The sequence below is a fragment of the Micropterus salmoides genome, unplaced genomic scaffold, assembly GCF_014851395.1.
Source record: "Micropterus salmoides isolate LMB-PRFRI ecotype aquatic unplaced genomic scaffold, ASM1485139v1 Ms_hic_scaffold_9, whole genome shotgun sequence".
NCBI lineage: Eukaryota > Metazoa > Chordata > Actinopteri > Centrarchiformes > Centrarchidae > Micropterus > Micropterus salmoides.
The window spans coordinates 24,839,958-24,861,250 of NW_024044681.1; the positions used below are offsets into that span (position 1 = coordinate 24,839,958).

At 41.8% G+C, this 21,293-nt stretch overlaps 1 protein-coding gene across 10 annotated transcripts in view; it reads left to right on the forward strand.

The window, feature by feature from the left end:
- LOC119895837 (ryanodine receptor 1-like) overlaps nt 1–21,293 on the forward strand; it is a 48,449-nt gene that overhangs the window by 1,536 nt on the left and 25,620 nt on the right. For all 10 annotated transcript variants that reach the window (XM_038709202.1, XM_038709201.1, XM_038709205.1 and 7 more), the window contains exons 2-59: nt 3,866–3,985; nt 4,084–4,182; nt 4,358–4,378; nt 4,549–4,623; nt 4,774–4,852; nt 4,935–5,047; nt 5,133–5,232; nt 5,333–5,429; nt 5,694–5,768; nt 5,871–6,027; nt 6,139–6,303; nt 6,456–6,577; nt 6,681–6,867; nt 7,011–7,146; nt 7,271–7,366; nt 7,760–7,878; nt 8,048–8,181; nt 8,306–8,547; nt 8,780–8,972; nt 9,076–9,292; nt 9,361–9,465; nt 9,567–9,670; nt 9,754–9,837; nt 9,945–10,104; nt 10,252–10,399; nt 10,550–10,755; nt 10,839–11,013; nt 11,128–11,336; nt 11,433–11,791; nt 11,904–12,033; nt 12,268–12,428; nt 12,515–12,677; nt 12,765–12,851; nt 12,986–13,212; nt 13,307–13,745; nt 13,820–14,407; nt 14,504–14,704; nt 14,912–15,023; nt 15,146–15,289; nt 15,580–15,853; nt 15,948–16,062; nt 16,197–16,329; nt 16,426–16,520; nt 16,601–16,736; nt 16,839–17,025; nt 17,152–17,263; nt 17,382–17,502; nt 17,729–17,898; nt 18,019–18,239; nt 18,327–18,417; nt 18,519–18,659; nt 18,748–18,911; nt 19,008–19,086; nt 19,313–19,402; nt 19,494–19,634; nt 20,656–20,733; nt 20,813–20,888; nt 20,981–21,104. In XM_038709202.1, coding sequence (XP_038565130.1) covers nt 3,866–3,985; nt 4,084–4,182; nt 4,358–4,378; nt 4,549–4,623; nt 4,774–4,852; nt 4,935–5,047; nt 5,133–5,232; nt 5,333–5,429; nt 5,694–5,768; nt 5,871–6,027; nt 6,139–6,303; nt 6,456–6,577; nt 6,681–6,867; nt 7,011–7,146; nt 7,271–7,366; nt 7,760–7,878; nt 8,048–8,181; nt 8,306–8,547; nt 8,780–8,972; nt 9,076–9,292; nt 9,361–9,465; nt 9,567–9,670; nt 9,754–9,837; nt 9,945–10,104; nt 10,252–10,399; nt 10,550–10,755; nt 10,839–11,013; nt 11,128–11,336; nt 11,433–11,791; nt 11,904–12,033; nt 12,268–12,428; nt 12,515–12,677; nt 12,765–12,851; nt 12,986–13,212; nt 13,307–13,745; nt 13,820–14,407; nt 14,504–14,704; nt 14,912–15,023; nt 15,146–15,289; nt 15,580–15,853; nt 15,948–16,062; nt 16,197–16,329; nt 16,426–16,520; nt 16,601–16,736; nt 16,839–17,025; nt 17,152–17,263; nt 17,382–17,502; nt 17,729–17,898; nt 18,019–18,239; nt 18,327–18,417; nt 18,519–18,659; nt 18,748–18,911; nt 19,008–19,086; nt 19,313–19,402; nt 19,494–19,634; nt 20,656–20,733; nt 20,813–20,888; nt 20,981–21,104 — 8,897 coding nt within the window. The remainder of the gene's footprint in view (nt 1–3,865; nt 3,986–4,083; nt 4,183–4,357; nt 4,379–4,548; nt 4,624–4,773; nt 4,853–4,934; nt 5,048–5,132; nt 5,233–5,332; nt 5,430–5,693; nt 5,769–5,870; nt 6,028–6,138; nt 6,304–6,455; nt 6,578–6,680; nt 6,868–7,010; nt 7,147–7,270; nt 7,367–7,759; nt 7,879–8,047; nt 8,182–8,305; nt 8,548–8,779; nt 8,973–9,075; nt 9,293–9,360; nt 9,466–9,566; nt 9,671–9,753; nt 9,838–9,944; nt 10,105–10,251; nt 10,400–10,549; nt 10,756–10,838; nt 11,014–11,127; nt 11,337–11,432; nt 11,792–11,903; nt 12,034–12,267; nt 12,429–12,514; nt 12,678–12,764; nt 12,852–12,985; nt 13,213–13,306; nt 13,746–13,819; nt 14,408–14,503; nt 14,705–14,911; nt 15,024–15,145; nt 15,290–15,579; nt 15,854–15,947; nt 16,063–16,196; nt 16,330–16,425; nt 16,521–16,600; nt 16,737–16,838; nt 17,026–17,151; nt 17,264–17,381; nt 17,503–17,728; nt 17,899–18,018; nt 18,240–18,326; nt 18,418–18,518; nt 18,660–18,747; nt 18,912–19,007; nt 19,087–19,312; nt 19,403–19,493; nt 19,635–20,655; nt 20,734–20,812; nt 20,889–20,980; nt 21,105–21,293) is intronic.

Sequence of the window (21,293 nt, forward strand, 5' to 3'; positions counted from 1 at the left end):
AGCTATCGAATTTCCAGTTTAGATCTCTGTGCCAGAGTCTGCAGAAGGCCATTGTGGCCTTGCAAGCCGTTTGCTGTAACACCCTCTATATGTACACTCAGCTTTTGAACATGTTCCACATAGTGTCACTGTGGTAACTCTAGACCTGATGTTAGCATAAGCCAGACACCAATTATCTATAGACTGTATCAGTTGACACTCAGTTCCTTGTAGCCACTCGGTTGAAGGTTGTACACCCTGAAGAGGGAGTGCAGTCTATGTTTTTGGTTAAAGAAACGTTAATTTGATATTTTATTGAGCACAGACACTTTCAAATTCAAATATGTTTATATATTTGTCTAGCATCTACATAAATAAAAAAAAACATGTTTTCAGTTGGCATTGTCTCAATCACAGCAGTGAAGTAAAACATGTCAACAATGTGTCATAAAGTTGCTGTCAGAGTGCTGAGTTCTATATTTACTGTGTGAGGATTAGCAGGTTCAAAGCTTGGCCTATTTCTGCACCTGCTTACTTCAGTCCTTGTGGGAACTTCACTATTAAAGTAGTACCAGCAGTTTTTAATATCAGATGCTGGTTTCAAAACATTCTGTCAGATTGCTTTTATAGTACTTCTTGCATTGCTAATGGAATTTCAGATAGCACTCAGCTGCTAGCCCCTTGTTGTCATGATGGCATCTTGTCAGTCAGTCAGTCAGTCAGTCTGTCTGCCAGTCTGTTGGTGTGTTTGCCTGTAGACACATGGACACATTTGCACAGTAACTTAGGAACAGAATGTGCCAGAAACTTTATACTTACTTGTGTCATATGCTGTGGTAGGATTGTCAATTTGTTGGATAGTCTCTAATATTTTGCTTAATTGTCCCCATCCAGCCAGTTTTAACTGCCGTTTTGGTTAACGTTCTTTCTCAAACAGAGAATGGGGGTGTGGTTAATATTCGGACGTAATACTTTACCATGACAACCAAAAACTGACCGGCTGGAGTGTTCACTAACGATATGCTGTGTTAACATCACCACACTGTACAGTTTAGTACACTTTGTTGTCTGGGAGGAGTAGCTATTACTTACCCATGATAGCAACTAATGTGCGCGTATCAGCTGTTATCAATCATACAGTCGATGGTCCTGTCACGCACTGCACACGATAACTCTCACTACGTTTTATGGAGCGCTTTCTGTACCGCAGGGGTGTGGGGGGTGCCTCCGCCGATGCAAAACGTCAAAAATGCGAAAAAAGTTAAAACGGCCGTCAGTAAAATGTATGTTGCAGACTGTATACAGTATAAGACAGTGGCAGGTGAAAGCGCAACGCGTTTTCTGTCATCTGTCCTCCAACACCGCACGCACAAATGCCATAATGAAAATGAACAGCACATTAAACCAAGACGAGGAAACTAAAAAATAAAATGAAGACCCTCTGTTAGCTAACTTTCTGCAATAACTATGCTAGCTAACTACACCTGGCTAATTACAACTTAGTTAACTTAGCTCACTAAACTAGAAAGACAAACCAACAATCAGACACAGAGAGACATACCTACTGTAAGTTCTAAGTAAATTACATGATAAATTGGTTAGCTAGCTCACAACAATGTTTGTCGGTTTGACGCTCTGACTTAACGACGGTGACTGCGTGACAGTTTTTTAAGGAGGCATGACAGTGCGCCTGCGCAAGCTTGGAGAATGACGTATGACTTATGGAATTACTGACGTCACCACCCCGTTTTTACAACTAAGCAACTTTTGCAACTTTGAGCACAAAATTAAGCTATTTGTCAAAAAATATTTGGCGAACTATGTGGGTAATCAACATTGTAAGGAAATGACTCAGAAAAATATGAAATATCATAGAAATGTCAAAATACACTGGAGGGGTGCTTTAAGGTGGCGGCAGTGTGAGATGTCCTTTTCTCCTTCCAACGGCTGCAAATTGTCAGCAAACCACTGACTTGACTTTTATTTCTACTATATAGGATATGCGTTTCATTGTTATTGGTAAATAAGATATTTGAGTAGTTGTGTGTTCAGGACATGAGGTTGATGAAGAGGAAACTTAGAGCACCAACCTCCCTTTACAACATTGCAAACTCACAAACTGTTTCACAGGCACAAAACAAATGCTCTTAAACTTAAAAAATATGGTTCACAGTGGCAGAACTGTTTCACTGTACTGCAGCTTTAACAAAGAAAACAATATCCACCACGCCATTGAGTATATCAGTATAAAGTATATAAAAAATTCCAGGGTTTGATCTCAGCTCTGGTCCTTCTGGTCTGGAGTTTGCACACTTTCCTTGTCTTTGCATGTGTTTCTGTTCAAAAGTGGACACTCTGTTCCATGGATCTGAATTTGAATATGTTAGCAACCTAGCAGACCATGTACATACCTGTGTAAATTAAGAAATATCAATTTACAGATTTACTTTTCTATTTTTTTACAATTGTCAAATTTGATCACATTAGTTCAATTGTCAAAAGTGGCTGACATGTAAAGCTGATGATACACGTAGTAACTTTTAGAGCAATGGTGCTGGGCAATGTTGCTGTTAATGGTAATGAGTAAAGATTACTACCATAATCCCCTTCCCCCACCACTCCGCCACCCGCCCCGCCACTATCCGTTCAAAACATAGTTGGACTTGCCACCAGCAAGATTGCCCAGCAACATTGCTCAAAAAATTGCCTCGTGTATCATCAGCTTAAGAGTAGTTCAAATCTTCAAACCAGCAGTTTATATTTTGCAATCTGTTACAAGTTTACAGCTTCATAAACAACTATAATAAACTAAATTAAATCACATAATAGATAACCCAACTGACACATAATTAATAACTTTGTTGAACTCTTGCTAGCATGAGCCTTGATGAAATGTATAAATGAACCGGAAGCATTTTTTTGATAAAAACACAAACGGCTCAGCATGACGTTTTGGGCTGAGGTGAATTAAAATAAATGTTTGAATATTCCTCTGGTCAGCAAGTTGACTAATGCAATATTGAATAAGTGCAATCCAGGCCAATTTATTTTCCTGGCAGTCAAATTCTAAATATCTGTTGCTTTCCAGAAGGGGATGTGTGAACAGCAGGTGCAGTAGCCTGAAATAGAGAACTTGGGTGTCTGTGTGTTCGTGTGTGTGTGTGTGTTTGTGTGGGAGGAGGGGGGGGCAGAGAGGCAGGGAGATCAGAGCCAGTGACAGGCACAGAGAAATACATTAACTGGACAAAACAAGTGAAGTTTAGGTCATGTTGTGCAAAGAAACAGCTTTTTTTAATTTTATTTTGTCCCTTCTTTCTTGTTATTTGTGTTGGCCACAGTGTTGTCTATCTGATTAAAGGTTTGGTGGCCCAGAAAACCTTAAATTTATGTGGTGAGATACAGGCAGACATTTACACTACTGTGTCCCTTTGGTACGTAAATTGGTTTTATTTGCAGTGTCACCCCTCACAAATATAGTGCAGTATGGGTCATATGGTTTTGACCTATATAGAGTCATGTGGGATTTTCAGAATGCATTAATGGGAAATGGGAGTCTGACAATGTTATAGGAGCGCAATGCTGAAACTTTGAAGTATTCTTTTAAGATTAAAGTTGGGTATCATTAGAAGATATTCAGTTCTTGATCAGAGTTCAGATTTGGTATAGCATTTTTTTAAATGAAGTTTAATTTCATACACTTACATAGGTGGTTATTTTGCCTGAGAGTTGTCTGAAAGGCCAAATTGCCAGATTTCATTTAGACAATTATTGATGTGGATCTTTGTTGCATGTCAGTCCCTCTTGCTCAGTCTGTCCCCATTTTTTCCTACAAAAATGCAACCAAAAACCCCTCCTCCTTCACTTTGGACTTGTTTTGTCTTTGTAGGACGATCAGGTGGTGCTACAGTGCACAGCTTCTATTCTTAAAGAACAGATCAAGCTGTGTCTGTCCTGTGAAGGATTTGGGAATCGTCTGTGTTTCCTTGAGACCACCTCGAATGCTCAGGTAGCAAAAGGACATGATGCTTAATGCATTTTATGTCATTTCTTTTTGAATTTTAATGGCTACTATTCACCAGGTTTACTGGCTGTCCTGTGTTTCAGAATGTCCCTCCAGACCTTGCTATCTGCTGCTTCATTCTGGAGCAGTCCCTGTCTGTGCGGGCATTACAGGAGATGCTGTCCAACTCCTCTGTGGATGAGGTAACACGCACAGTTGGGGGGAAAGTAGTACTGTATGGTTAAAAGGTGCTGCATTTTCATAGGATGTACTCATGATACAATAAACAACTGCAGGATGAATTGTTCATTCAATAACTGAAACTCACTTTGCTTCTCTTCTGACTTGACACCACTTGATCCTGCGCTCCATCCATAGGCTGTCGATTTGGACAAATGGGTAGGTTTGGAATCAGTAGACTTGCCCTTATTTGTTATTTCAATATTAACTAGACAAAGTTGTCACCTTGAAGCTCTTCCAATGGGACATTTTTAAATATGATAACCTCCTTTAATCCTTTGGACATTTAATTGACTCTGCTTCTACGTGACTATACCTCTGTCTCCCAGTCTTCACAAGGCGGGGGTCACCGAACCCTGCTGTATGGACACGCCATCCTCCTGAAACACACTCACTCCAGCATGGTAAGCACATTTACGATCAAGGATGTGACTACTGCTGCTCTGTGCTGTCCTCTCCTCCTTAGCACCAGTCACAATCTGTTGTGCTCTAAATTGTTTGGAGCACATGTCATCTCACGAGATGAACTTGTTCTCCCTCTCTTTATGCTGCAGTACTTGAGCTGTTTGACTACTTCGCGCTCTCTGACAGACAAGTTGGCTTTTGATGTGGGCCTGCAGGAAGACTCCACAGGTGGTTATGCACTTCACTGCCTATTGTCTCCCCACACACGCCGATGTAGTTTTCTGTATTATAAACCTATTTGTCGTCACAGGAGAGGCTTGCTGGTGGACTATCCATCCAGCCTCCAAGCAAAGGTCCGAAGGAGAGAAGGTCAGGGTGGGAGATGACCTCATTCTCGTCAGTGTTTCTTCAGAGCGATACCTGGTAACCCTGATTTTATTTATTTGCACCGTAACTGACAATTTGTTGTCAGTTAATCTTACCAATATTTGCACCTGCACTTTTTTAGCATCTGTCCTACGCTAGTGGTGACTTGATGGTAGATGCCTCTTTCATGCAAACACTGTGGACCATGACCCCTGTGATGTCAGGATGTGAGCTAGCTGAAGGTCTGTAATTTTATTGTTGCAAAAAAATATAACAAAAAACAGTCTCTTTTGTCCATAAATCTGTCCACTCTCTCTGAACAATATGACTCTTTTGCTCTAGGTTTTCTCACCGGAGGGTATGTGCTTAGGCTGTTCCATGGTCACATGGACGAGTGTTTGGCAATCCCAGGAGCTGACCAAGGAGATGACCAGCGCAGGTGACAAATATCTTTCACTCAACACTCAACAATAGATATTGGTTGTTTTAGCATTACACTCAAACATATTCCAAAGCAAACCATTTGTTTTTTGGTATGATCCCTACATTATAAAACACGCCTCTGGTGTTGCGTGACTTGCATGGTGATGTAGGGAGTCTCTGAAAGCTCTTCCACACCTTGACTTGACTAATTTTGTAGAATTTATCAACCTTTTCCTGAATCATGTTGTTCATTATTGATTGGCATGTTGCTTTTTTACAGAGTTGCTCATTATGAAGGAGGAGCTGTATGTAGTCATGCTCGATCCTTATGGAGACTTGAGCCACTACGTATTGCGTGAGTGTCTTGATCCCTTGCATTTAACAACATGTATTACAGTCGTTCACTTTCAGTGACTTTACAGTGTGCTGTTGCTCATTCATTTGTGCCTGTTGGTAGTTGGAGTGGAGGTCACATTAAATGGGGCCAGTCTTTCCGGATACGTCACATAACAACAGGCAGATACCTTTGTCTAGATGAAGAGAAAGGACTGCTGTTGGTAGACCCGGAGAAGGCAAATTCTAAGATGTCAGCCTTCTGCTTCAGGATTTCAAAGGTCATTGTCATGCAAAGTCTACTGTGCCAGTATACTTTGAGACTCCTTTGTGCAGTTTAGAGATTTTTTTACCAGTCTTAATAAAGAGCACACTTTTTATTTAAACTACAGGAGAAAATTGAAGTGACCCAGAAACGAGATGTGGAAGGCATGGGCACGCCTGAGATTAAGTATGGAGAGTCCATGTGTTTCGTACAGCATGTTTCATCTGGCCTCTGGCTTACATATGCTGCTGTTGATGCCAAATCTGCCCGTCTGGGTCCTCTAAAGAGAAAGGTAAAGCAGAAATATACAGCAAAATATTAATCACCAATGAGTGCTGGAGCAACAATAACAACTCCAACATGTTTAAGTCAGCATTTACTGTATGCACAGGATGTGTGAGTGTTGAGACTTGTGTATTAAGAGCACCTGTGTTAAATTCTTAGGCCATACTCCATAAAGAAGGTCACATGGATGATGCACTCACAGTGGCTCGATCTCAGACTGAAGAGTCCCAAGCTGCCAGAATGATTCACAGCACAACAGGCCTCTTCAACCAGTTCATCAAGTAGCACTACTTCCGTTATATTTCATTCAAATCTTTGCTAATAAACGTGTTTTTGTTTAATAGATACAGCATATTTCTCGTCATGTTCTTTTCATGTCTCCAGAGGTCTAGATGCTCTCAACGGCAAAAACAAATCTGCCAACCCCCCATCTCTGCCTATGGACACAGTGGTGCTCTCCCTGCAGGACCTCATTTTCTACTTCCGACCCCCAGAGGAGGAGCTGGAGCACGAGGACAAACAGTTCAAGCTTCGCTCCCTCAAGAACAGACAGAACCTCTTCCAGGAAGAGGTTGGTCTACCTACAAAGGAAGGACTATTCCTGACATTGGATAACAGCTGCATGTTTGGATGTAGATGTAGTTTGGTTGATTTATTCATTTTATTTCAACATTTGTATTTCAGTTCTGTACAAGTTGTTATTGTTTTTAACAGGGAATGATTACTCATGTCTTGGACTGCGTTGATCGTCTCAATGTCTACAACACAGCAGCCCACTTCTCCGAGTATGCTGGGGAAGAAGCCGCAGAGTCATGGAAGGAGATAGTAAATTTACTGTATGAATTGCTAGGTATGCACATCTGATCATTTGTTCTATGGTTTAATAGTGATTTTAGTCCTTTATGTTCCCCACATCTAGTCATCATTTTTGTTTGTGAACCAACAATCTTGTCTTCCTCTCTTCTTTTGTGAAGCTTCTTTGATCAGAGGTAATCGTGCTAACTGCGCCCTGTTCTGTGATAACCTTGACTGGCTGGTCAGTAAATTGGATCGTTTGGAGGCATCTTCAGGTATCTTTAGACATATGGAAGCTCATTTAAATGCACAATGTACATTTTGTTTCATGCAAACACGCCGTAGCTGTGAATGATGAATGCTTATGTTACTCACTAATAAAGGTGAACACCTTGTCATTTCCCGTGTTATTGTTACAAACTGCATACAGACCAACTAAGAAATATGATGCAATTGAAAAGAATGGTTCTGCAACAAATACTAACAATGTGAAACTTGCAATGCTTTCAAACTCTGGTCAATTGTAATCCTGTACATTGTTAAATTTTAATGTGTTCCTGTTAACTCTTTCCAAGGATCTATCATAGTGTATTGTCCTTTTCCACCATACCGTATAAACATGTACTGGCAATGGTATATAATTACATATTGTCACATTATTTTGACAGGAATCCTGGAGGTGTTGTATTGCGTTCTGATTGAGAGTCCAGAGGTGCTGAATATTATCCAGGAGAATCACATCAAGTCAATCATCTCGCTGCTGGATAAGCATGGCCGCAATCATAAGGTCAGGAACATGTAACACTGTTTGCTGAGCATGTTGGAAAAACCTGAAACTTCTGAGTTGACTGCATTTAATATATTTGATATGTAAAATATAGTAATATATCAAATCTCGAGTTACAAGGCAGCCCCAGAACATCTTAACAGATTTCTGTCTCTGTTTTTTTTGCCAGGTCTTGGATGTGCTCTGTTCTCTGTGTGTGTGTAACGGGGTGGCTGTCAGGTCAAATCAGAATCTCATCACAGAGAATCTGCTCCCAGGTCGTGACCTCCTACTTCAAACCAACATTATCAATTATGTAACTAGGTGAGACGATTTGTATAGGCACAAAAGCTGAAAATGCTTTGTGCTCTTTCTTCTGTGCTGAAGCCCAGTTACCTAAACATCTGCTGCATCTGAGTTCAATATTTGTTTTATAATCCTCCTTTAGCATGAGACCCAACATTTTCCTCGGAACTTGTGAAGGATCCACTCAGTACAAGAAGTGGTATTTTGAGGTGATGGTGGACCACGTAGAGCCATTCGTTACAGCTCAGCCATATCACCTACGTGTGGGTTGGGCTCTGACAGAGGGCTACAGTCCTTACCCTGGTGGAGGGGAAGGCTGGGGGGGCAACGGGGTTGGGGATGATCTCTATTCCTACGGTTTTGACGGGCTTCACCTCTGGTCAGGTAAAGTAAAATTGGTATGACATGGTAGTAGTCTTTTGCCTGCATTTGACTGGCACCAGCTCAAATTTATTTCTAAGAATATATACATTTATTGGATTTATTTAAATAAGGCAAATAAATTCATTTGATGTTGTGCTTTTGTGCCCATACCACTTTTCCCACATGATGCCTACAAGTTATACAAATAAACTTGAGATTTCATGTACTGTTAATTTGCTCTATGCGTCCACAGGACGTGTTCCGCGTCATGTTGCCACACCCAATCAGCACATCCTGGCAGCAGAGGACGTGGTTAGCTGCTGTTTGGATCTGAGCGTGCCCAGTATTTCCTTCCGTATCAATGGGCATCCTGTGCAGGGCATGTTTGAGAACTTCAATCTGGACGGCTTGTTTTTCCCTGTTGTCAGCTTCTCTGCAGGCGTTACGTATGACATAAAAATGAATTATCATGAATAAATGTTTTCTTTAATAAGTGAGGTATAGTTATGACATATGAGACTAATGTCAATTTTCCACTCTAACTGCCAGGTTGCGGTTTCTTCTTGGAGGACGCCATGGGGATTTCAAGTTCCTCCCACCTCCAGGCTATGCTCCATGCTACGAGGCGGTGCTGCCCAGGGACCGTTTGCGGATTGAGCCAATCAAGGAGTATAAGCATGATTTTGATGGCATCCGCAACCTGTTGGGTCCAACTCAGTCACTCTCACATACAGCCTTCACTCCTTGCCCTGTAGACACTATACAGGTAAAATCCCATTCCATCTCTTTTTCATCTTCATCTTTTCCACTGCACTGAATTTATCATTCTTTCAGATTGTACTTCCTCCTCATTTGGAGCGCATTCGAGAGAAGCTTGCAGAAAATAGCCATGAGTTATGGGCTGTTACTCGCATTGAACAAGGGTGGACCTATGGACCAGTGAGTGTTTTCACTGTTGGTCATCTTGTCCTTAGAAAAGGTTGTTGTGTACACTAACAATTTCCTTAAAATAATTTTTTCTTTTTAAAATCGCTGTCAAGTTTCGGGATGACAACAAGAAGCTGCACCCCTGCCTGGTGGATTTCCAGAGTCTGCCTGAACCAGAGAAGAACTACAATTTAGCAATGTCAGGAGAGACACTCAAGTAAGTGGGCGGCTTCACCTTACTAACAGCCCTGTACTTTCATGTCTTTCTATTTCTAATGCCTCTTGTGACTGATTTCAAAGGACTCTGCTAGCACTAGGCTGTCATGTAGGAATGGGAGATGAGAAAGCAGAGGAGAATCTGAAAAGGACCAAGCTCCCCAAAACGTGAGTCGCAAGGCATTCATTTATTTTGCTTCATTTTGTGACATTGCTTCTCTTTATCGTGTATACTGTTAACGGATATCCAGGATCTGATCACAAAGCATTGTTAGTTACATGCAGAGTAATGGATATAAGCCAGCCCCTCTGGACCTCAACCATGTAAAGCTGACTCCTAATCAGAACACTCTAGTGGAGAGGCTAGCAGAAAACGGACACAATGTGTGGGCAAGAGACCGGGTTCGCCAGGGCTGGACATACAGTATTGTGCAGGTACCACCATTCTTTTTTATGGAGAAATCCCTATGATAATCATAATAATGTGTAGTGTGTAGAGAAGGTTTGATAGGTACATGCACAAGTTTGTTCAATTACATTTTCACGTTTGATATTATGTATTATTATTATTATTATTTATAGGATATAACGAACAAGCGCAATCCCCGTCTCGTTCCTTACAACCTACTGGATGAAAAGACTAAAAAGACCAACAGAGAGACAGTATGCGCAGCTGTTCGAACTCTCATCGGATATGGTTACAACATAGAACCACCTGACCAGGAGAGCAGTAAGTTTGTGCTGCCATCTACAAACAGGATGGCTGGAATATTTGTTTCTTTTTTATGTAGTCCTACAATTCATTCTTAAGATACAGGTGTTTAATCAAATCTACAAGCTTTTCTATTAGGTGTTCATTACCGTGTTTGTTTTAATGTAGGCGGGGATGGGCCAGGCAGCTCCCGTGGAGATAAGATCAGAGTGTTCAGAGCAGAGAAATCTTATGCTGTCACACAGGGGAAGTGGTACTTTGAGTTTGAGGCTGTGACAGTCGGGGAGATGAGAGTGGGATGGGCCAGGCCCAGTGTTCGCGCAGACACTGAACTTGGTGGGGATGAGTTGGCGTATGTCTTCAATGGCTTCAAGGTAGAGACCTGGTTTACGTCCTTGTGAAGTATTCCAAAGCCTCTGTAATACAAAACTCTAAAACTAACAGTCTTCTTTTTCAGGCACAACGTTGGCATGTGGGAAACGAGCCATTTGGTCGTCAGTGGCAATCTGGTGATGTGGTGGGTTGTATGATTGACCTTACAGAGATGAACATCATGTTTACACTCAATGGAGAAATGTTGATCAGTGACTCAGGCTCGGAGATGGCCTTTAAGGATATTGAGATAGGAGAGGGTAAGTACAGTAACAACTGATAGCAAATTAAGTTTTCAGTTAGAGACATTGGATATTAGTACATGTGGATTTGTGTTTCTGATGCATGTTCATGCATGAATCGAACATCCCTAGGCTTCATACCTGTGTGCAGTTTGGGCCTGTCCCAGGTCGGGAGAATCAACTTGGGTCAGAACGTCAGCAGTCTTCGTTACTTTACCATCTGTGGCCTGCAGGAGGGATTTGAACCCTTTGCAATCAACATGAAAAGAGACATTACCATGTGGTTTAGCAAGAGCCTTCCCCAGTTCATCACTGTGCCTACAGATCATCCTCACATTGAGGTATTATGAGTTTTGATGAAAAATGTCTTTATTCCCAATATGAAAAAGGTAACATTTTCTAGATCATGACCTGGCCCCCTTTCATTTATGGTCTAGGTGTCCCGTGTTGATGGGACAGTGGAAAGTGCCCCTTGTCTCAAAGTGACCCACAAGACATTCGGATCTCAGAACGCCAACACAGATCTGCTATTCTTCAGACTCAGCATGCCAGTTGAGTTTCATGAGACCTTCAAAGTCCCAGCGGGGACCACCCTTCTTACTCGTTCCATGACCATCCCTGAGGATGAGGTGTTAGAGGTGGACCCAGACTCCGACTTTGAAATACTCAAGAAGTCAGCTTCGCGCAAAGAGCAGGAGGAGGAGAAGAAAGAACCCTCTGTGCCTAAAGAGACCCCTGCCATCAAAAATGGAGAGAATGAGAAGGATGCCTCAACTGAGAAAAGCAAGAAGAAAGGGTTTGTATAGATTCATGCAGAGTGACATGAAAAGGGGTGTATGGGGTTTGAGTAGTCTTCAGCTGGGTTTACATTTTGACATATAGAGAGTAATTGCTGCCTTTCTTCACAGATTCCTTTTCAAGGCTAAGAAGGCTGCATTAATAACTCCACCCCCAGTTGTTCCCACCATGCCCCGCTTAATGGAAGATGTGGTGCCAGATGACAGGGATGATGTCGACATTATCCTCAATACCACTACAGTATGACTATAAACTATATTTCCATGGTTATCATATTCATAACCACATAAAATCCATCAGATGTTGCTCATTTGTGGTCATACTGGTAACTGTAGATACATTAATTAGCATACAATATAAACATATGTTGTGTTTATTACAGTATTTTTCCCATTGAACTTGAGTGTCAGTACTGTTAACTTCACCTGAAACTGCACTAATGTTGATTTCCCATCAACCTCCATCCTTTACCAGTACTATTATTCTGTGCGAGTGTTTGCGGGGCAGGAGCCCGGTGGCGTGTGGGTGGGCTGGATCACACCTGACTATCACCAGTATGACCCTCATTTTGACATGAGCAAAGTGAGAAACGTAACAGTCACTGTAGGTGATGATAAAGGCAACATTCATGATAGGTATGTCACTCTTGTAAACAGAAAACTACAACATTTAAAATGTCAAACATGCAGTAAATATTAAGATTTCTTTCTGTCTTCCTCAGTTTAAAGCGCAGTAACTGCTACATGGTATGGGGAGGGGTGTTCAGCAGCTCCCAGCAGACCCGTGTCAGTCAGGAGGATTTTGTGATTGGCTGTCTTATTGATTTGGACACAGGACTCATGACTTTCACTGCTAATGGAAAAGAGATCAACACATTTTACCAGGTCAGATAAGTTTAAATCTGGTATTCTTCTAGTTCTTTAAAAACTCTTGGTCATTTAATGCAACCATGTTCTGTTCTTTTCTTGCAGGTGGAGCCCAACACAAAACTGTTCCCAGCTGTCTTTGTCCTTCCTTCCAGTCAGAATATGATTCAGTTCGAACTAGGCAAGCTGAAGGTTAGTCACAAAGGGACACTCCACTCAGTCTGCACCAGTCTTCAAAATCGAGACAACAATTGAGCTTTACCAACTTTGTTATGTGTTATATATTCTCTAACACATCATTTGCCTTCCTTTACTTGTCTCGCTAGAACATTATGCCAATCTCAGCCGCCATGTTCCGGAGTGAACGCAAGAACCCTGTCCCCCAGTGCCCTCCCAGACTAGATGTCCAAATGTTAACCCCAGTCATCTGGAGCCGTATGCCCAACCACTTCCTGGCTCCAGAGACGGGGCGCATCAGTGAGAGACTGGGCTGGATAGTGCAATGTCAGGAGCCACTCACGATGATGGCCCTCCACATCCCAGAGGAGAACCGGTCAGAGCGGCATCACTCTGCATCTCTTGCATGTTTATTAAAATGTGTTACTTTTAGTCATTTTCAGGTAAATTAACCCATTTTCTTCCTCTAGGTGTATTGACATACTAGAGCTGTCTGAACGTATGGACTTGCTGAAGTTCCACTATCACACTCTGAAGCTGTATGGCTCAGTGTGTGCTTTGGGAAACAACCGTGTGGCTCATGCTTTGTGCAGCCACGTGGATGAATCCCAGCTCTTTTACGCCATAGAGAACACCTACCTACCTGGCCCGATGAGGAGCGGCTTCTATGACCTACTCATCAGCATGCACCTGGAGTCTGCAAAGAGGAACCGGCTGGGAACCAACAAGGAATTCATAGTTCCAATGACAGACGAAACTCGCAGCATCACTCTGTACACCATCAAATCTCATGCTTTACCCGGGGTTGGCCTCACCACATGTCTGCGTCCCAAACTCCATTTCTCCTCTGTTGGGTTTGTAGGAACAGATCAAGACATCTATACACTGAGTCCAGTCATCCCCTTACAGGTGAGTTTGAACACGTTTGGTATTATAGGCCACGCTTGAGTCACTAATAATAACAGGTTTGCTTGTATTTCCAGGTGCTGAAGACCAAGGCCCTGAACATGCTGACTGAGGCTGTGCAAGATGGAGGTCAAGCCATGAGGGATCCTGTGGGAGGCAGTGTTGAGTTTCATTTTGTTCCAATCCTCAAGCTCATCAGTACCCTCCTCATCATGGGTGTGTTTGATGATGAAGATGTCACACACATCCTGAAGATGATTGAGCCCACAGTCTTCAGTGGGAAGAAAGCAGAGGAGCCTGCTGAGGAGAATGCCAAGTTGAAGGAAGAGAAGGAACAAAAAGCACCCCCAAAAGCAGGAGCGGTGAAGGAAGAAGAGCAGGAAGCCGTAGAGGAGGAGGAAGAAGAAGAGGAATTTGAGGATGATGGCTTGGGTGGAGAGGGGGAGGAGGACGACGAAATGATGGAGGAAGAGGAAGAATTAGAGAACGCTGAATCCATCATGCCACATGGAGAAACGGTGGACGAGACAGAGCAAGTAAATGGCGAGAAAGGAGCTGAGGAAACAGAGAAAGAGAAACCTGTAGAGACAGGTGGTGAGAATAAAGAAGAACACCTAGAGCAAGGACTTTTCCAGATGAAACTTCCAGAGTCAGTCAAATTGCAGGTATGGCTGGTCTTTGTATAATGTACAAAAAAGCTCTTCTTTCCAGTGATACTGTTAATATAATGTCAGAGATTCACTTGTCTTTTTGTTCTTCAGATGTGCACACTACTGCAGTATTTCTGTGACTGTGAGCTGCGTCACAGAGTGGAGGCCATCACTGCATTTTCAGACCAGTTTGTCAGCCAAATACAGTCCAACCAGAGGCAGCGCTACAATGAACTTATGCTGGCCTTCACCATGAGTGCAGCCGAGACCGCCCGCAAAACCCGTGAATTTCGCTCCCCACCACAGGAGCAGGTACACCCACACAAATGTATACAAAGAGTGTAGAGTACATTGCAAGAGGTTCCTCTTTCTTTTTGGGACAGAATCTTCTTCCTGAACAACAAATATCACTTACTCTTCTTAGCATATGTTTTGGATGAGTTTGTAATGCTAAGATTAGCCATTCCTTATAAATTATAATAAGCATACTTGATTGTACGTTTTCTTGCTGTTGTGTAGGTCAACATGCTCATGAACTTTAAGAATTGCGCTGAGGATGAAGAGTGTCCTATTCCTGATGAGGTCCGCGAATCTATGCTGACTTTTCACAATGCTCTGCTGGCACACTGTGGTCAGTCTTTATCTACAGTATTAAGTGACATTAACTGACAGCATTTAAAACGAACACTGGTAACAATGGCGGGTTTAAATAGAAGCATCAGTACAGTATCTTCTTTAAAACTTCCCTCTCAGGTGTTCATATTGAAGAAGAAGAACAAGAGGAAGAAGTGGATACTTCTGTCCGTGGACGACTGCTACGTCTGTTGGAAAAGGTGAAAAGTGTCCGCCAGAAGAAGGTAGAGGTGGAGCCTGAGCCACAGGAAGATAAAAAACCAAGTGAGCCTCTCATCTTTTGCATATCAAGCACAACTGCAATAAAACTGTATCTTTTCGAGACGTCTATCCGGAGAAAATGGAAATATTTCACCTTGTTAAGGGATCAAAGATAAAGAATGTAATATATTACAATCTTAAAAGCATCGGTAGCCACTTTGCATTGCACCCATGATGAGCACATGCCAGTGACTACGTAACTCTTTAACCCATATCAAAATCCTCTTCTACAATCACTTTAGTACAGTAAATTGTATATTTTGTATTACTGCTCTCTTTACTCTGTTTACCAGGCACATTGCAGGAGCTGATTTCCCATACTATGATCCATTGGGCCCAGGAGTCATTTATCCAGAACCCCGAGCTAGTGCGTATGATGTTCAGCCTCCTTCACAGGCAGTATGATGGGCTGGGTGAGCTCATGCGTGCCCTTCCTAAAGCCTACACCATCAATGCTGTGTCAATTAACGACACCATGGACCTGCTGGAGTGCTTGGGCCAGATCCGCTCACTGCTTATTGTCCAGATGGGTCCAGAAGAGGAGAGGCTTATGATTCAAAGCATCGGGTTAATATGAGATTTAATTTATTCTGAATATCTTGCTTTGAAGTGACTTATTATTATCATTATTATTGTTCATCATATTTTTTGTTTTCTTCAGGAACATTATGAGTAACAAAGTTTTCTATCAGCACCCTAACTTGATGCGAGCTCTGGGCATGCATGAAACTGTCATGGAGGTCATGGTTAATGTCCTTGGCGGTGGAGACTCAAAGGTATATTTTCAGTATGCTCAATTTGCAGATAAACCTTGCTTTATATTACCACCAGGTAATAGACACAAATAGACCATAATACCAACATTATATGCTACTTTACTTTACATTTGTAACATGCTTCCTTCCAATAGGAGATCAGATTCCCTCGAGTGGTGACCAACTGTTGCCGTTTCCTATGCTATTTTTGTCGCATCAGTCGTCAAAATCAGCGTTCTATGTTTGACCACCTCAGCTACCTTCTCCAGAACAGTGGCATCGGCCTTGGTGATTGTCTTTGTTGAGTTCCAGCATTATTCGTGATGATTTATTCTTGATGTGTGAACTGTGATAAATGCTGGACATTCTGTGTTATTCTTTCAGGAATGCGGGGCTCCACCCCGTTGGACGTGGCTGCAGCCTCTTGTATCGACAACAACGAGCTAGCATTGGCTCTCCAGGAGCAGGACCTAGAAATGGTAAAACACAATCCAATATGTACAAAATAAGCACTGTGCAAAAAATGTTTCATCACTTGAGTACACTCATTTATTTCCAGGTGGTGAAGTATTTAGCTGGGTGTGGACTTCAGAGCTGTCCAATGCTACTGGCTAAAGGCTACCCTGACATTGGCTGGAATCCTTGTGGTGGAGAGAAATACCTTGACTTTCTTCGTTTTGCCGTATTTGTCAATGGTCTGATGTTTTATTTGCAATATTTAATTTCATTGCACTTATTGTTTCCATTTTCTCTTTTTTTAATGATTGTTAATCATATTTTTTCTTTCCCTTTCGCAGGAGAAAGTGTAGAGGAGAATGCCAATGTGGTGGTACGTCTCCTCATCCGCAGGCCTGAGTGCTTTGGTCCAGCCCTGAGAGGGGAGGGTGGTAATGGTCTGCTGGCTGCAATAGAGGAGGCGATCAAAATATCAGAGGACCCTGCAAGGGATGGCCCTAGTGTTAAGAAAGACAGACGCTTTCCCATGTAAGAACTCTTAGCTTTGGTTCTAAGGCCTTCTGATGATATTTAATGAAACGCCAAAGAGTGCTTTATCTCCTCCAGTGTTGCTGTAGAAGAAAGTTTTAGAGCTGCAATATTTTTTACCGGTAGGTTTGGAGGAGAGGAGCAGCACGAGGAGAACAAGGTGCACCTAGGAAATGCCATCATGTCCTTCTACTCTGCCCTTATTGACTTGCTGGGACGCTGTGCTCCAGAGATGCACGTAAGCTGTTTAGTAGCCACAATACTGGACTTAAACATGCTGAGAGAAAGGAAAAGACAGGTATAGGAAATCTAGTTGAAAATGTCTTTATAGAAAAAACAAGCTTTTGTCTCTACAGTTGATCCAGGCTGGTAAGGGCGAGGCTCTGAGGATCAGGGCCATCCTGAGGTCTTTGGTCCCTATTGAGGATCTGGTGGGAGTCATCAGCCTTCCTGTTCAGATTCCTTCTTTTGGAAAAGGTAAAGACTCAGGAGAACATACTGAATTTCTGAAGTCTGTGTTTATTAATTTAATTACCCCCATGTTAGTATCCTGACTAGCTCTCATTCATGTTTTAACTACATGTAATGTTACCATACGTTGTATACAGCTGTATGCTGAACGCTTCCATTGGCAGATCAATTCTGTCCAACCTTGCATATTTTTAATGATTTTTCCAAAATGTTTTCTTTATGCAATGCTTAGATAACAGCGTCATAGAACCAAAGATGTCAGCCAGTTTTGTGCCAGATCACAAGGCTCCAATGGTTCTGTTCCTGGACAGAGTGTATGGTATTGACAACCAGGATTTCCTGCTCCATGTGCTGGAGGTGGGCTTTCTGCCTGACATGAGGGCGGCTGCCTCTCTGGACACGGTGAGCCTCAAAGAATTTACTAACAGACAGTCGTATATGGTCCTTGGGGAGAAGTGCAGAGCAGGATTATGACCATAATATTAAACGACTTAATTCACTGCTTAAAATATCTACCAACAGGTTGCTTTCAGCACCACAGAGATGGCCCTCGCCTTGAACCGCTACCTGTGCTCTGCTGTGTTGCCACTCATCACCAAGTGTGCCCCACTCTTTGCTGGCAGTGACCACCGAGCCATAATGATTGACTCCATGTTGCACACAATCTACCGGCTGTCTCGCGGACGAGCCTTCACAAAGGCCCAAAGAGACATCATTGAAGAGTGCCTCATGGCTTTGTGCAAGTGAGTTTAAATTCATGGTAGACTTTTAATGTCATTTAACATTGCAAGGTTTATAAATGAAGTTAACTTTGTCTGTCTTTCTTTCAGACATCTACGTCCATCCATGCTTCAGCACCTGCTAAGACGGCTGGTGTTTGATGTTCCCATTCTCAATGAATATGCCAAAATGCCACTGAAGGTATGAGGACCTTTTAAAACTATTAAACAAAACATTTGCCTTTAAGTTATTCTTCTGGTATTCATTTTTTACTTTCACTTAAATTTTTTTGCGTCCTACAGCTTTTGACCAATCACTATGAGCGGTGTTGGAAATATTATTGCCTCCCTAATGGTTGGGCCAACTTTGGAGTTGCATCAGAAGAGGAGCTGCATCTGACCCGCAAACTGTTTTGGGGGATCTTTGAATCACTAGCACACAAGGTGGAGCTCCCGCAATAAGAGAGTTTTGTTTTTCAGTATATAAAATGGTGTATGGGCATATTGTGATATCTTGTTACTGTGATTCCAGAAATTTGATGCTGAGATTTTCAAAATTTCAATGCCATGCATCTGCGCCATTGCTGGAGCCATTCCTCCTGACTATGTAGACGCCAGCTACTCCTCCAAAACAGAGAAAAAGGCATCAGTAGATGCAGAGGGAAATTTTGATCCTAAACCAGTAGAGACCACAAAGTGAGAGGATTTCTGTCATTATGCCTGTCATGACATAAAGTATCTCTCTTAAAATAATTAAAGCCAAATGTACTCTGATTCTCCCTCCAACCACAGCACTATCATCCCTGAGAGACTGGACCCCTTTATCAACAAATATGCTGAATATACACATGACAAATGGGCCTTTGAAAAGGTAGAACTTTTGTTTTCACTCACTGTAAATGTTCACAATAGTCTAATACTATTTTTCAGCTAGTTCATGAGCAACATATTGGGTTAGTTTGATCATAACAGCTATACATTGTGTGGTGGAATGCATAGAATTTATGATTCCACATGGATACTGACCTCCTGCAAGTAATAAGGAAACCATTATATTTGTAAGCATGAATGACATCTGTAATACTTGTATGTTTCAGATCCAGAATAATTGGTCATATGGTGAGGTGCTGGATGAAAATGCAAAAACTCATCCCATGCTCAGACCATACAAAACCTTCTCAGAGAAGGTAGGTTCACAGTCACACTGTGCATTGAATCTTCCTGTACTTTGACTTCGCCATTGAATGTTTCTGATCACACTGACTTTTCTTCTGGCAGGACAAAGAGATCTACCGTTGGCCAATCAAAGAGTCAGTCAAAGCCATGCTTGCATGGGAGTGGAACATGGATAAAGCTAGGGAGGAGGAAGAGTCAGAGAAGAAGAAGGCAGCATCACGAAAAATCTCACAGACTGCTCAGGTATAGAGCAGTTGGATGAATGTACTAATATCTGATAATGCTATCACAGTGAAGTTATTTATTGTACAGTATATAATGGGGGTGTGATAACCCACGAGACAAGACGAAATTCGAGATTGGGTTCATGAGATTGAGACAAGATTCTAACACTATTTTAAAAAAATCTTTAATGCTAAAATATGAAGAATTTGAGTATTAAACACTTTATTTCCTGTATTCTGATGAATTTTTCGTGCTGCTTTCAGATCTGTTTCTCCTGTAGATCAATTTCTTTAATATCATCCCTGCTGAGTCATGATTTAGTCTTCCCTTCTCTTCTGTGTCTTTGTTTGGAGAAGTAACCTCTTTAAATGTGCATGTGGCACATTTTCACCTCAATGATAGATTATTTAATTTTAATTCAGTAAAACTCCTGGACTTTAATAGCTCTGTGAGTTTCAGCAGATTTTCTACTCATGTTCAAAACTTTCTGCACATTCAGAATCTCTTCAGTGTTCTCTGACACGTTAAGAAAAAAGTAATAATATTACCAGACTAACGTCGTCATTTAATGAATGGGATACCTGCCCTTTACTCTGCTGCACGTTACATTATTCATCCGCTGGTAGTAACGTTATCCCCTTCACACCATTTGGCCAACGCAATTTGGGACTGCATGTTGCATGTGAAACCGAAAGTAACTGAAACACTTGTGATCAGGCAGAAATCACTCCACAAATCCACACACATGTTAACTTCAGCCGCTCATAAAATGGTCACAGTCCTAAACAGAGCAAGTTTGTGCTTCCATTTTTAGATGTTTATGTTGCTGTCTGGACTCACAGCGTGGGCGGTGCGATTCAGTTGATTAGCTTCACGAGTCTTCTTATCAGTCTTATCAGTTATACATTTGTATTTCACTGCATAAGAAAATTAATGTGTGACTTGACAGCATGTGAAAAAAGTCAATTTAACAACAATTTAATCTGGCTTGAGATCTCGTCACACTCCTAGTATATAGTGATAACTCTTTCTGTTCTAGGCAACCTATGACCCAAGCCATGGCTACAGTCCACAGCCTATTGATATCACACACATGGCTCTTTCAAGAGACCTGCAGGTATGGCAGTAAATATTTTAAGGTTCTGTGCTATAATGTTAGCATCAGATCAATATTAATAATTTATATCCATTTACAGTCTATGGCAGAGCAACTGGCAGAAAATTACCATAACACCTGGGGACGAAAGAAAAAGCTGGAGCTGCAGTCCAAAGGTAAGAACTTTTTTTGAGGAGGGAACCTGGACATATGGAAACTGAGAGATTGAGCTTTTGTTCAGTTTTAATTTGTGCTTCTGTATGTGTAGGAGGTGGAACACATCCTCTGCTGGTGCCTTATGATACCCTGACAGCAAAGGAAAAGGCACGAGATAGAGAGAAGGCTTATGAGTTGCTCAAGTTCCTGCAGCTTAATGGATATGCTGTCACAAGGTAATAAAGCAGAAGAACAATGTCTGTAGAACATTTAGCAGAGAAGTGTATTTGTTTCATGCTATTAAAATGTATTTTCATTTAAGCTGCTAACTTATTTTCTGTTTAATATGTTGATTGTGTATTTTTAGTTTTACATAATGCTTCTTTTTATGATCAAAGATTCTTTCTCTATTACGGAACTTGACT